At 46.0% G+C, this 15936-nt stretch overlaps 1 protein-coding gene across 2 annotated transcripts in view; it reads left to right on the top strand.

Moving 5' to 3' along the window:
* CHST11 (carbohydrate sulfotransferase 11) overlaps positions 1-14556 on the top strand; it is a 153416-nt gene extending 138860 nt beyond the window's left edge. For both annotated transcript variants that reach the window (XM_072361049.1, XM_072361042.1), the window contains exon 3: positions 9661-14556. In XM_072361049.1, coding sequence (XP_072217150.1) covers positions 9661-10509 — 849 coding nt within the window. In that variant the 3' untranslated portion in view covers positions 10510-14556. The remainder of the gene's footprint in view (positions 1-9660) is intronic.
* Positions 14557-15936: the final 1380 nt, after the last annotated feature.

The following is a 15936-nucleotide window of genomic DNA, read 5'->3' as shown; positions in this document are numbered from 1 at the left end:
AAAAGAAACTCAGGCAGAATGAACAGTTAAGGCTAACCTGAATATAACTAGGATTATCTGTACAGTATTAGCAAAGGGCTGGGAGTACACAGTGACATTAAATACAGGGGGCCTTGACTGCTTCCACAGAGCACTGGGGAAGAGACTCAGTGTGGGGATATGCACTGGCACTTGCAAAAAGAAAGGCGATGGTGAGTTGAATATAATTACAGTGTGTTCCTGGGAGCAGCGAATCCCATGTAATGCTTTCCCTTGTGTATGAAGCTTGTTTTCAAACAAAACAAAGCCAGAGATAAAGTTAGGTCATGGAGCAGGAAGAGAAGATCTCCAAAAACAGAAGGAGTTGAGAAGTGGCTCTGTAAGACTTCCCTGCTTATGCTAGCTGGAAAATGCACATGGGGATGAAGTATGGGAATGGATGTAGAGTTGCAGATCAAAGCCAGATCAAAAGCATTTAAATGTGGTCATTGCAAATGGAACCTTCACATGATGACCTCCTCCAGCTGCCATTAACCTCCAGAAGGGATTTAGAAATAACAGGCTAAGCAGACTTTTACAAAATCACTTTCATATTTGAAATGCAAAGCTAAAAGGGTTCAGAGCATTTGGAGGCCACTGTTAATCTCTAAGTCAGCCGTGCTGATGCGTCGTGTCCAAAGCACGATACGTTTGGAGGCCAAAATCTGCTGTTAATTACTGGTATGTCTATGGGAGATGTTTGTGCCACAGGAGCCCTCCTGGGGTGAAGGGCTCAGTGGTGCTCGGGGCTGTCATGTGAGCCAGGCAAGGAACTATCGGCCCTTCCTTTGTATGGAGCTGGTGGGTGGAAGCAACTGCACAGAGCCAGAAATGACAGCTCTCTGAGCTGCACACTGTAATTTAGATTGGCTTCTCCTGTCAGGAGTATCAGCTGTTCCAGCACTGTGTGAACTTGTCGCTTTTCCCCACCCCTGAGCGTTTGTCACCTGGCAGCTGTGGAGAAGGACAAGCTCCATTCAGTGGGCCAGGACAGCATCAAGTTGCAATGTCTGTCGGTTCCTTATAAGTGCATTTCAGTGTAACTTCAAGATGCTGCGTGCTACCTGTGCTGGCAGCTTACGGCTCCAAGCAGCCCTCTCCCATGAAGGAGCAGGAACAGCACCAGCCCTGTGCCCGGGACAGAAGCCGCCCTGTTCTCTGCTGCAAAGGAAAGGGCACATTTCCATCAGGCACACGCTCTTGCCTCTCACTGTGTGCACAGCTGAATGCTTCAACTCACTCGATTGGGCTTCATGGCCGCAGCCTGGCACCTCTCCTGCTTGCCTGGCCCTGCTGTTGGTGGGCAGGAAGGGATGGGGCAGGGGGATCCCCCTGCTCTTTCCATCCCTCAGTGAGCATTGTGGTTACCTGAGGGTCAGCAAGGACTTACTGTGGGGATTTGATATGCAAAGGGGCATGCAATTAGGGTACAAGGCCAATGAAGAGGGAGCTGGCCCCATCAGCAGACAGGGAGAAGACTGACAGGGGCACTCAGGAGCCGTGGCAGGAGAAGGAGATCATGCTTGGCCAAGCCAAGAAGGGCCCTGGAAACAACAGCTTTGCTGCTCTTTTCTCACTTGGGAGGTTGAAACAAGACCAAACAGTAAAAAAAAACAGAAAGGGAAGAAGAGATTAAGAGCCATTTCTTTCAGTTGAGGGAATGGTTCAACAAAATACCAGGCATTTAAATAGCAGACTAGGAATTTGTTCTTCCATTGTAAGCTAACACTTACAGCAGTGCCTAAATGGATCTGTTATTAGATGAGACAGAGATCTCTAGAAATCACTGTAATCACAGCTGTAGAAATGAGGAAGAATAACAAGGCTTCTTGCTAATAATTGTACCTTCCTGTTGTGCTAACCACTGGCAAAAGTTACTTTTAACCTTGCCCACGCCCTCCGATGTAAGAAGGCTTAATGTGGCAAGTCAGACCCTGTCAGGTGTGTCAGGCTTTAAAGCAGAAAAAGTCAGAAAGTCTCACAGAAGCAAACAAATCTCTCTCCTTTGTTGCAGTGCATCATCAGTCTTTTGCTTAGGTCCCTCTGTGGGCCTGATCCTGGTAGCACTGGATTTGGAGTGAATGCAGGTGGCTTGTCTGGGGTTGAGCATCCCTGAGGACGGCAATTGCTGGTGTTTGTCTCAGGGTAGAAGAATCACAGCTAGGAAGCTCTCGATGAAACAGGCTTTTCATGTTATTAACTCAGAATCATTTTTCATTCTGTGGCAGAAAGGTTTCCTGGGAAGCCTATTGTAATTAAGATTATAGATGGATGCTGGCGTTTTAATAGGAGAGATCTTTTGTCTTCTCAAGCAGGCAGAATGGTGGCAGAAAGGTGAGAACTTTGGAGCTCCTGTAATTAAGGCTGTGGAGAAAGAGCAACCCTGGTTAGTCACCTTCTGTGAGCAGTAGTGAGCAGCATGGATAAATGGGCCAGAAAAAGGTACCTGTGGAGCAGCAAGGTTTCATGTGAGCAAAATACAGCTTCACCAAAGAAAGCAAAAGAAATTCAGTGTTAATTTGTGGTAGTGTAGTTAAAGATTAAAAAAATCCGCTATCCAGAGGATTTAGGTGTTTTTTAATCTGTTTCCAGATGAAGTCATTCAGGTCTTTATATGAGGAAAAAGAGATGAAGATACAAGCCGAGCTCTCTTCTTGTTCCTGCTGTGCACAGCACCCAGCCCAGCAGTGGGGGACGTGGGCTCAACACAGCTAAACACACCGTTGTGTGGTGCCCCTCTCCTCCAATGGGGTGCTAAAGGCTTTGAATTATATGTAAAGAAACCAACTATGCAGCAACTATCTTCTGTTTTTCTTCTTTGGGTTTGTAAAGCTTGGGAGCAATATTGGCTCATCGCACGCTGAGTTAAAAATTGGAAATGTATGACTCTGATTTAGCATGGGACCGAGTAAATTGTATTCAGTTAAAATAGCAGGTATCCTGCTGGGAAGAAAATAACTGTTTCTACTTGACTGTGTGACACCTAAACTGCAGCCCAGAGGTATGAGGGGAGGATCTGGAGGACTCGCAGGGATACCTGCGCACACGGCAGAGTCACTTATGGCCCCTCCTGTCACCTTCCCAGCAGGTTCATGGAGGTTTCTCATGCTGGAGATACCTCACTCTGTTTTAGCACAGATGTACCTTATCCTCTCCGTTGGGATTTTCCCCGCATCTAGAATGAGTTTCTGTTGTTTAGCTCTATGACTACATAGTCAATGCAGAGAACGGATTATTCCCTTTCTCCTTCTGAATTTTTTTATGTATTTATGAACTTACTTACACACTTCATCCTGTTTCCCTGCTCCACCCAGTTTATCTCACCCCTCCTACTATAACATTTCGCAACAGAGAAATAGATGTCAGTGTTTCCGTTGTCTCCTGGATGCCAGCTACGTTTAGATGCAGTTCCTTGCTCTGTTCTTCAAGGACTACTCCCAGCTCCACCCTGGCTGACTCCATACCCCAGCTCAGTGCTCCTCCTGGTGCACCACTTGCAGATATACCATGCATACCTTTTGTTAACTGGCTCTCAAGCCTCACCTTGAAAACCACAACCGCAGCTCCCGAGTAGACATGCAGTAATGGAGTACAGCAGATGGTGGACTTGAGGTTCACAGTGCATGAGCTCTTCCTGGGCTCGGGTTGTCCTGTTATGTGGCTCACAATGAAGGGTCTCCAAGGGGAAGCCAGATGCCATGGACCCCCACTCAGATAGGAGAACACCAACACAGCTTCATGCCCTCAGACATGGCATGCTGCTGCATCCCACTGCAAGGTCCCCCTCCCTGTCCCAGAACTTCTGTGCCTGGGGACTGGGGAGGATTAGCAGGACCGTGGCTGAGCTCCCAGGCTGTGCAGGTGGAGCCAGACTCCAGCCACGTGTGTGTGCATTGGAGGGGAAAGGCTGGAAAGTTTTCATTTCAAAATGAAATTCATAAGACATCCAGACCTTTCAGCTTTTTAATACGAGCTGTGATTTATGGCAGCACTTAAGAATGAGCCAGGAGCGGGCAGATCCATCACGTGCTGTCCTCCCCTGTCGAAGCTGTGGCAAGGCCGGGCCCCAGGCAGAACGGTGCTGCAGGATGGCAGTGTGGCCCTCGCCATCTCCCATCTGTCACGGCAGGTCGGGGCCAGCCCTGGGTCTCATCAGCTTGTTTGGCCGTGAGAGGAAAACGGATTGGCTCTTTGCTGAATTCCCCTTGCCCCCTCCCTTTCCACAGCTGCCTCAAAATACTGAGACGATGACAGCAAAGTGTTCTTTGTACATACAGTGAGAGGCTCCAAGCTTGTCTTCTCACACTGGCTCTAAGATTTTTTGCTTCCCTGTACTTCCAAGTGATTCCTTTCCTCTCTTAAACTCAGTCACTTTGATTTTGCCTGTCCTGTATTTGCAAGACACCCATGGACACACAGTTCAGTCACCCCATGTGGGCAGACCATTGATCTTTCTACCTGTTCTTCCCCGGCACTTCCAACTTTTCCATCTTCCTGTTCAAAATAGACCTTTTATAAGTGTGTACATTCATCTTGTCAGCCCCAAGCCCTACTCGCTGAATGAGCCCTGACACCAAACAATTTCTAATAGAGTGGGAATGGAAAGGCTCCCAAAGATGGTCGGGGCTATAGGAGGCATTGCCATTTAAAGGAAGCTCACTCTTTTCTTCCCACATCCAAACCTACATTTGGTATTAAGGATTTGCAACAATGCAGTCCCAGCAGCTGCTGTGTAAAATGGTTTTCCCTCAAAATATTTGATCCTTTTTTTCTTTTTTGTAGCTTCCGTGGGAATTTAAAATAGCGTGGTTATCTTGAGTTGCAATACAGAGAATTACTTGAAGTAAATGCCTGTTTGGCCTTATCTTCTCTGCGGGGCAGTAAGTTCAATGAATTAAATGGAGGAAAGAAAGCAGCTTTGTAATATTTTATGAGTTTTTCTTCAGAGGATACGATTTGTCTCTAACATTTTCTTAGCACAGATGCTCCTAAGTAAGTTAATATCAGTTTTATTATCTTCTACTATTCAGCCACTCTGTACAGACATTTTTGTAGCCAATTTGCATTCCAGTTTGTCCATCTGCAAGTTCTCAGGGGTGATGTTAAACGTTGCCATCTCCCATAGGCACTGTCTACTCTCTACTCTGCTTTATTGGACTCCGAACAAATATTGGTCAAGGTTTTGATAGGCTTGTTTGAGTTCTGAGGTTTCTATGAAAAAGTTAAATCAAGAATAATATACTATGAAATGCCAAATAAATCAATGTGTGAAACATTCCAAACCTATTACCTCTTTTTTTTTTCTCAGCCCAGGTCAGTTTAGTTAAGTCTCTTAATCTAAAATGTCCTTATTCTTTTGGGTTTGTTGTCTTGACTGACGTGCCTGTTCTTTTCTACCATTTGCATAAATCTATAAAGGGTAATTAATAATTATGTGTCATTTATTAGAAGTGTTTGTGTTCAGACTATGAATTGTGAAGCCTCGTTATTTCCCATTTATTGTCTAATGATGAGTGTTCTGAAGAAAACAATCTAGGATCATAGAGTGATAGAATATGCCAAGTTGGAAGGGATCAATAAGGATCGTCATGTCCAACTCCTGGCTCCACACATGGGACCACCAAAAAATCAGGCCGTATAACTGAACTAGATGTATAGAACTTGGTGTTTGCGAGCCTTCAGACAAAGGAGTTCTTAGTTGCTGTAGATGTCACATAATCAGGACTGTTAGTGCCACCTATGGCTGGTCTGCCTGACACTTTCCACTTTAAGATCTTGCTTTCAGTGAATTATGGGTCTTCTCTGCTCACCTTCCGCATAAAAACTCCTAAGAAGATGTTGGTGGAGATGAGCTCTGGTTCACGCTAAGCTTAACAGTGCTGCCAGATAGGCACAACTCCCAGTGCAGTGGAGATGCTCTCAACAGCAGGCAACAAGCTGCAGCTGTGGGCAGTGCAATGGGAGTAGATAAACCCCTGCCTTTTAGCACTGTGAGGGGTTACTTCTTTACACTCTCATTTTATACATAGAGCTTAGATTTTATAAAGTTTGTGTTGGGTTTTTGGGTTGGATTTTTTGAGTGGCAGATCGGTGTTCCTGTTTTTCCATTCAAAAAGTGCTTTGAGTGCAGGCAGTTCCATGAATTCAGTTGGTCTCTGCTCCTGAGGTGCAGCACGCTACTCTGCTCAGTTCTATAAATGTAATAATAATAATTAAAAATGTCCTGTGTTTAAATCTGAACATGCTGTTTGACCGTCTGGCTTGGAAAGGCCATTGAAGATTATTTTAGCCTGCTGTGCCTAAGCAGTCAGAAAGAAATACCTCCCCTCTCATTACTGTGATTTACCTAGAATAACCTCTGCATGCCGGGGTTGAAGTCTGTCAGGTAGCCAGCGCACGTATGTGTGTTCTCTGGCAGCCTGTTCTTTAGTGCACTGTGGAGGTACAGCTCTAAATGGAGGCAAATGCCACAGCCTCACCTCCTGCTGGAACTGGGGACGGGCTGCCAGGGCACGCTCAGGGCTCCCTGTAGGCTGTGCAGGAGGCACCCACCCTGACAAGGCATGCTGGGCTGAGTGTTCTCCCTTTGTGTCAGGGCTGGGATCGTTACACCTCACAACACACAGAAGCCTGGGAAAAAGAATAAAGTGGAGCTTTCAAAGCCATATTTCCTACGCGGTTCCTCATCCATCAGCCATACCAAGAGATACTGCAATATATGAGAAGAGGGCAATATCTCTTCATCATTACATTGCTATGTGAGTGTTGTGTGCTGCCAGTCAGGTCAGAGCAGGTGCAGAGCTGGCCTCTGGGCGCTGGTGTATGTTTAGTGAATGGGGCTGACCACTTTGGTGCCATTTCATCTTGTTTCTTCTGTGTTAACACTGGCAGGCAAGTGCCACTTCTAAATGCTCAAGCATTGTCTTTTAAGTGAATTTATTGCAGCACAAGCTCATTTGCAATTGCAAATGGTAAAGCTGCATTCTTCCCCTTATTCCGAATGCTTGAAAATCTCATTAATGTTAATGGATGTACTTAGCCTATTGATGTTGGAATGAAATCAGGAGCAAAGCACAGCTCCACAAGGACTCATCCATAGATCAGGGGCGGAAGCAACCATTAGATTATCAGGACTGACCTTCTATCTAACACAGGTCATGGGATCTCATCCACTTAACTCTGTGTTCATCCCAAGACCAGCAAGTACAGCACATTAACATATTGTAATGTAGCGGTATCTCTTATTTTTACACTGGAACCAGAGGCAAACAGTAGCACTGTGCTATATGATGCTGATAGATAATCTACAGGAGAAGAGAGATTTGTGCATTTCATCTGTCTGTAGAGAATTTGTAAGTGTCTGTGTTCACACAGGGTTCTGCTAAGTGCTTTGAAAATTATTCCCTAGTAACGAACCAGTGCAGAGCTGACTGCTGGTTCTATATCTCTCTGAGGATAGCATAGATTGAAATAGTGATTTATTTAGTTTTTTTTTCCTAATGAAAAGGGGGATTTTCTCCCAAAATCTGTGTGGTCCATGACAACAGCTTTCTAACATCTTACTTTGGAAACTCCTGAGCACTCATTTCCCTAGGAAACGTGAAATGCGTTTCACACTGGTCTTCTCTCTTGGACTCCGACACAAAACTGCCCTTGAAATGCACCTGGAAGGCGTTCAGGGGGATACCACACACGCACAAAAGTTGAGCCAAGCTGAATGAAGGAGTCACTGGGCTACTGCATGTTTTAACCATTAGCCAACATTTTGCTGAACAAGGGACTAAAGAGATGAAATGTGGAAGGTCTCAAGGAATCCAAGGGAAGTGGTGGTTGGCAGCATGCAAAATATAGAGGTCCCGGGATAGACACATACCTGGTGGCCTGAAGGAAAACTCCTCCTGTGCAAATCTGAGGTGCCTTTGGTGTGCCGTGTCCCTCGAGAACATCCCTCTGCAGCACAGAGAGGACAAGAGTGTTGGCTGTTGAAGCTTTGAAAAGTTTCTTCTGCCAATGGGTGGACGAAGTCTGTGCTTTTAAGGGCTTATCCATAAAAGTAGCAGTTCTGTCTTCTTTCATTCCAAAGCTCAGATGTCCTATGTTTGGCTTAGGTCCATTTTTCTTTCACTAAGGTGTTTTGGGGTGTTTTGTGCATTGTTTTTTGCCTCTAAACTGCATTTTGAACCTGTTTGTTGACTTTATTCCTTCTATGAATTGAGACTACTGGTACTGAAAGCAGAGATCTGACCCCAAGCTGGTGCTGAACCATTTGCCCAGGGTGTTACAAAGGGGAGAAGAAGGCTTAATGCTGCCTCAGAGGCCAGCCCCTGCCCTGAGCAGATGCAGCATCTCAGCTGCTTCACTGTAGGATCCTGTGATTCATGTTGAAGAACCGCCTAGAAGTCATTCAATGAATACACTTGAAAGCTCCAGTGCTCAAGAAGTCATCTCAGACCTTTTGCCTATCAGACTGGAAGGTCAATACTTGCTTTAATACTTGGCTTTGAGGCTAAACTAATTACTGTGCACAAGGCTCTTTGAAATCCATAGGTAAGCAGTATTAAGTAAATGTAAATGCTATTACCAAAACCTTTCCCCTGCTGCTGTGATAAAATTCATTCAGAATATGTAGAAAGGCATTCATAGCAGCGAGGGCAGTCTGCACAGCAAAATATGGGCCCATGTTGGGACACCTCAGGTAGCTCTGAATAACCAAAGGTAGAAGCCCTGCATCAGCATTGCCTGGGCAAACAGTTTCTGTTTCCCAGGGGTTTCATTACAGCAGAAAATCATGCTGTACAGAGTGTGGTAGCTGGTGGATGCTGTGCAACAGCCCAGTGGGCCCTGTGGGCTCCCCTGAAGATAGATTACAGCCTCTCCAAAGCATCCAGTAGCAATAATAGTAGAAAATTAGGGAGCTATTAACAAAATAATAAAGGGCTGTGGGTGAAGACAATGCAGTGCGTGTTAGAAGGCCACGCGCTCGCTCTTTCTGTTAGTCTGGCTTTAGCAGAGAGGCAGATTTATGGTTAATATTCTCCCTGCTCCTCAGGAAACTATGTCAGTGTGAACGCTCCCCCTAGGGACCAGCAGGAGTCTCCATTGGCTTCATGTCTTTTGCCAAGGTCGTGGCCAGCAGACAAGCTGAGATTATTCATTCTCCAGCATAAAAGATACCAGCAACAAAACCACACACTGTTTTCATTTTGACAAACTTTCCAGATCTGGTGTAGATCCAACCCCATCTCAGCAGCAAGAAGTCAGGCAGGGGATCTTGCTGTAGTGGGAAGAGGGATTGTTGACCAGGGATTGGTTCTTCAGGGCTCAGAAAAGCAGTGATGACATCTCAGGCTGTGAGTTTTGTGTAAATACATTTACCACCAGGATGTGTAAGTGCCTGCGCTCCTTCGCATTGGCTTCAAAGCAAATCCCTGAACAATGTGAACAGTATTTAAGCAGCTCTTGTCCAGAAATTTGGAGGCAAAAGAGGCTCCTCTGTCTTCTCATGTGGGAACATTTCTCCTCAGCCTCACTCTTTTAAGTTTCTACAGGCACTAATCTACTTCTCTCCGAATTGTATAATAAGTAAAAAGGCAGGAAGTTTCCAGCCTGCTTGACTTACTGGTTCATGTGCTTTCCTTGCAGTTGTCCAACACAGCCATTCTCCATCAGATTAGACGAGACCAAGTGACAGACACGTGCCGAGCAAACAGCGTATTGAGCAGGAAGCGCCGTGTGCTGACACCCAACGATCTCAAACACCTGGTGGTGGATGAAGATCATGAAATGATCTATTGCTACGTCCCTAAAGTGGCCTGCACAAACTGGAAGAGAGTCATGATGGTTTTGACGGGAAGAGGCAAATACAGCGATCCAATGGAAATCCCGGCCAATGAAGCCCACGTGTCTTCAAACCTGAAGACCCTCAACCAGTACAGCATCCCAGAGATCAACCACCGCTTGAAAAACTACATGAAGTTCCTCTTTGTTCGTGAGCCTTTTGAGAGACTGGTGTCAGCCTACAGGAACAAGTTCACCCAGAAGTACAACACTTCCTTCCACAAGCGCTACGGCACCAAAATTGTGAGGCGACAGAGGAAGAACGCAACCCAGGAAGCTCTGCGTAAAGGAGACGATGTGAAGTTTGAAGAGTTTGTGGCCTATCTCATCGACCCACACACCCAAAGAGAAGAGCCCTTCAATGAGCACTGGCAGACCGTGTACTCCCTCTGCCATCCTTGCCACATTCACTATGACCTCATAGGAAAATACGAAACGCTCGAAGAGGATTCGAATTACATTCTCCAGCTTGCAGGAGTCAGCAACTACCTGAAGTTCCCCACCTATGCAAAGTCAACGAGAACTACTGATGAAATGACCACAGAGTTCTTCCAGAACATCAGCTCGGAGCACCAAACGCAGCTGTATGAAGTCTACAAACTTGATTTTTTAATGTTCAATTACTCAGTGCCAAGCTACCTGAAATCGGAATGAGGGACGGGTTGGGGGGAGAGAGGGGAGAGAAAGCCTGTTTTATTTAAGATTTTTATTTGTCATAATAAATATGGAGAGTGGGTTATTTTGTAAATTAATGATTTTCTTTTTTTTTTCTTTTTTTTTTCTTTTTTTTTTTTTTTTTTTGAATGATGCTGCGAGCAGCACAGTCAAATTTATTTAAATCAACTGTAAGAAAGGACAGCTCTCTTTGCAGGGTAACGGGATTGTGTCCATCCAGCCATAGAAATGAATAATACTGCCTCGCTGTTGAAAAAAGCATTAATTGTGTTCCGGTGACTTTCACTGATCTTGCGTTCCTCAAATCCTAATTAATATTATTTATACTTATTTAAAACGTTGTCTCTTGGGAGGTTTTCCTGTAGCAACAGAGGTGAGATAACATTTGGACAAAAGGAATTTGGTTTTGTTCTGTCTTCGGTTGAGCTTTTCTCTGGATAATAATATTCTTCTGTTAGCCTTTCATGCAGGTAAATATAGGAGTGGTTCTTGATACCACACACCTTGAGAATAATGATGGAAATAATTACTTCAGAAAGTGATACTGCACTTAAACGTACTACAAAGCTGTCTTTATAGCCCTGAAAGGGGAAAATAAAACCAATTTTCATAGATACATGATCTCTAAACTGATCTCTAAACCCCTGATCAAAATAAATGCGAATGTAGTCCTTAGGAAGAGAAACCACGAGCATTTTGTAAAAAAAAAAAAATAAATCTGGACTTAATGGTTTTATCAAGAACACGATGAGTCCCATTGGCTCATAGTTTGAAGGCTGCCCACCCAAATGAATGCAGATTTGGCAGATGGCTCCATCTGAAAAACTGGCACTTTGAATGTGACCATGAGGAAATCTGAAAGCCCAGAGCAACTGGCGTTCATTTAATTCATATCCAGGATGGGGGATTTGGGAAGCTCCAGCCTCTAGAAGTTGTGCCTCCTCCTTGATCCTAAGATGGGTGACTAGAATTGGATAACGTGCTCAGGAACCACCAGCCATGATATGTTGCTGGAAGGGATGGGGGCATGTTATTTTAAAAACCAGAAGGTCATCTTTGTGTTGATCTCTAAGCATGCAGGGCAATAAAAGAGGTCTCCAAGCTTCCGACATGCTGGTTTCATGGCTTTTTCCTATGGGGAAAAGGGGAATCTTTTTTTCAGTTGTCACTGAATGTGACAGGGATGAATTGACAGGAATGTTTCTAGTCTCCCATCTGTCAATATTTCATCTAAATCAGGTCTAGTGTTAGAACATGGCCTTCTTATCTAAGGCAAACATCTCTGTGGTGGTTGTTTTGCTTGCTTTAATGCAATGCCAATGAGATGTGTGGCCCTGAGGGCAGTAGGAGCAGGGCTGGGATTTGGTTTGGAGCCCACAACACGTGTTTGGGACAGAAGGCAGAGGCTTTCTTCCAGTGACACAGGCCAGCAGCACGCTGCTAGGTCCTCAGGGCTGCAGCCCTTGTCCACATCACCAGGCAAACTACAGCTCTCCAGAAGGCAAGGGACAGGTTTGATTTTGCAAGGCTTTGTTGGCCGGGGGCTTTGTTCAGGGAACAAAAGAGAAGCGACTGGCACAGGCTTTAGTCGAGACATTTGTGAGAAGCTAAAATCTGCTCTAAGGTTGGTTGTTACAGTGGGGCTTTGCACTGTCTGCATGTCTGTCTTCTTTAATCAGACCCAACACTTCCAAAAAGAAAAGCAGATTTAGGTAAACTCAGCTAGAGCCAGAGCCTGGCAGGCGCAGTGTGCAGCAGCTGATGATGGCTGCTCAGTTACACAGCCCTCAGGACACCACGTGGTTGAAGAAGTGACACAGGGCTGTCTGCTTTTGCAAAACCAAGTTGCTGAGTACATCTCAGTGATGAATGAATGAGCACAGCAAACAGCAGCTGAACTCCTTTTGCAATCGTGCTTGCTCTTACCCAGGATTCAGGCCGTATTTATCATGCCCTCCAAAAGAATCACCCACCCTGCAGCAGACAGTTTTCGTAGCCCGGCTCCTGTTTATAACCCCATTACTATGAAGGATCCAACAGCTCCAAATTCTTGAGTGCTTTCTGATCGCAGCAAGCAACTTGAGAGCAGTTTTGTCTCATTTCGAGTACGTGGAGCTGCTGCAAGTGCCTATCGCAGTGTGCGCCATCTTTCCTTTGGCTGTAGGTCCGTGGGTATACGCTTGTTTAAAAAAGTAATGCATCTGTACGAGGGTAGATTCTCCTTCCCCCCATACATCCTGCGAGCCGTTTGTGTGCTTGTTTGGTGCTGTCCCATTTTCTTAGTTGCCAGCTACTCCATTTCAACAGAATATGATCTAAATCTTTTCGTTTAGGAAAAAAAGTTACTTTAGAAAGTACATGTGTCATAAGCAGGACGTGCCGTCCCCCTTCTTATCATACTTGCTTTGCGCTCAGCACCACATTTTTATCTGTTCTTAAATATTCTCTTCAGCATTCACCGCTTTGGAGACACAGAGAAAACAACCCCATCTGGCAGCTCTGAAGTCTGCAGGTGAAGAGGCCTGTTCAGGAGCTCTGAAGGCTGCCACTGTTGGGGCCAGCATTGGTCACCCCTCAAAGCTGGGTCCCTGAAATGGCCTCTGTGTGCCCAGGAGAGGTACTTAAACACTTCATGCTTTTTGAAAACCCCAATCCCAAACTGCTACAATCTGTCAATGTAACACGGTAGATCTGCTCTGGAGTGCTCTGAGTTGGTTGGAGATTCCTATTTAGATGAAGAGCTGGCACGCTGGGTATGACCGCATCCTGCCTGCTGAACACAAAGCCCTCAGCAGGTCAGAGGAGGACCACAGGTGTTAACAAATTTAGCTTGGGTAGGTTTTTTTTCAGACTACTGGGTGTGCTGTTCTGACTGAGCCAAAACTAGTCTCTTTTCCCCTGTCCCCACATAGGAGGAAGCTCAGGGCTATACCTCCTTGTCACTGTGAGATGGAGGCCACCTCCTACAGAGAGGAGCATGGCACTGGGCTGCTTTCACCCCCTATGTTCACTGGGTCTCCCAGCTGGAGGAGCAGAGGGTCTGATCTGCTCCCGAGTGCCACCTCCTTCTGGAGCTCAGCTTTGCTGTGGCCACAGCTGGTCCCAGGAGATGAGCAGACAAAATTCAAACCACAGATGTGTGCAGGAGGTCCCAGGGACCAGCTGGGAAGATGCTGTTTTGGTAGGAGGTACTGCCCAGGGAGGCGGTGCAGTCATCATCCCTGGAGGTGTTCCAGAACCGTGTGGATGTGGCACTGAGGGAGGTGGTCAGTGGGCACGGTGAGGGTTGGCGGTTGGATTAGGTGATCTTAGAGGCCTTTTCCAACCTTAACAATTCCATGATTCTGTGATCAGTTGCAGTCAAGCAGTGGTGAACAAAGAGAGGTACCAGCGGGGACAGTCCCACCTCTGCCACCAGCTCCCTCAGAGCTTGGGCCAAGGAGCAGCCGTCCCACAGCCCCTTCCCTGGCACCGCTCACCCCAAACACCTTAACCTGGAGCCCACCTGAGTTCAGCCCATCCAAACACAGCGGTGGCTCCAGGACGTGGGCTCCCCCAAACCTGACTTCTCCCATCCTTCAGCCTCTTCATCGTCACAGAAACTTGCGAACTGCCTGAACCACGCGCTGCATAAGACAAGTGAACTAATTCACGAGCTGAAGTGCTTTTAGAAATTAACCCCAGATGTCTTAGGGTTTCACTGTAGTCTGCTGCACTTTTCAGGTACAAAAAGGGACTGTCCTTACTATTACTCTTGTTACAGAGAGTGTTATTTTCTTACATGCATGCACAATACAATGTGTACGAATAATTTAACATCGATGTGGGGTTGGATTTTTTTTTTTTTTTTACCTATTTGTATGCAGTAGAAGGCTTGTTGTAGAAAAGTATCTCCTCATACCTAAATATACTGTTAATAAAGAAAAAAAAGCTAAATTATACATTGCCAACACAAGTGTGAACTGCTCATGAATCTTTCCTTAAAAAGCCATTCAAGCCTGATTATTTTTCTAAGTAACTTCAATTAAATTGAAGAAAGAAAATTCCTCTCTGTGTGCTTTATTTCTGACTCGTGCTCTCAGGGATGGGAGTTCGTCCACAAGCCTTTGCTTTCTCACAAAGGATTATTGTGGTAGGACCAGCAGAAGACTCAAAATTGTTTACTGCTTTGGGGCAGGAAATCTAACGTCGGCCCTGTTGTAGTGCTGCACTATCTGCCCAGCAGAGATGTTTTCCAAGTCACTCTGAGACTCAGCCCTCAATTTGCATCCGCTCTCTATCAGTAGTAGAAGTCCCCAGCAAGTAGGCTGCCATTAGGTTCCCACTTCACCATACTGCCACCAAACTAAGCCAGGTCAGATACCCACCTATCCCCTTGTAGGTTATATGCCTTGTACCTCCAAACATCACAGCCCATCGCTAGATCCTCTCCAGCAATTCAGCCTACCCCTTGAATTAGGACAGCCCTAAAACTGGCTGTATTCTGGGTGTAGCACAGCCCATGGCAAACAGACCTACAGGCTCTGCACAGGGTGCACAGTGAGCTTTGTTATTCACAGTGGGGCAGAATGTTAAACTGGAAATAGGAAATCTGCTCAGTAGGTGCCATGGCACACAATGGGTACCGTCCATCTTTGGAGACCAAGCCCATTTCCACCACTAAAGCCTCCCACACACCATAAGCAACAATCAGAAGTGGAGCCTGGCTTCTTGAGCACACAGCCTTGCCAAGTACAACCACCTTCATACTGCCAAATACTGCTCATTTGTTTCGTCTGTGGTTTTGTTCCAAGGGAGGTCATTAAGGAGGTCTCAAACTAAGCAAATGCTCAGCCTGGCTCAGCCACTGTGCTGACTGCTCTGCCTCCCCCAGTAATTCAGCAGCGATCACACATGCTTCAAAGCAACCCAACCCTATTCCATCAGTACACAGGGCTAAGGGAGCTGCCACTATCCACAGCCTCTGCAATACCCACATCACAGGGATGGATGCCCACTGCTGCCCCAGGACACCAGAGCTGGCACAGGGGTGCTCATGTAGCCTGGAGAGATGCAAGGGGACAGCCAGGTGCTGTTCAACCCCTGCAGTTGTACTGGCCACTGTGTGGGCATGAGCTCTGCCATCACTTCCCAACATTTCACATGGATGGAAAGGCATTTCCTTTAATTCTACTGCAATTCTAAAACTAAAATCTGGAAAACAAGGAGGAAGAGAGAAAAAAAGTCAAGTGGCAGAATGGAAATGGGAGCATCTGCTTCCCAGGGTGTTGTGTAGGGCTGTTCTCGCTGGCTGCACTGCACAGAATGGCACACAAAGCTCCTGGTGGCGCACCGAAATAGCTCACCTTTCAGGTTGCACTTTACAGCTTTGCCAAAGCTTGAAATTTCTGAAAAATGACAGTCTGG

The sequence above is a fragment of the Excalfactoria chinensis genome, chromosome 1, assembly GCF_039878825.1.
Source record: "Excalfactoria chinensis isolate bCotChi1 chromosome 1, bCotChi1.hap2, whole genome shotgun sequence".
In the NCBI taxonomy this organism is placed as follows: domain Eukaryota; kingdom Metazoa; phylum Chordata; class Aves; order Galliformes; family Phasianidae; genus Excalfactoria; species Excalfactoria chinensis.
Note: the sequence above shows the minus strand (reverse complement) of the source record. Positions and strands in the feature narration are given on the sequence as shown.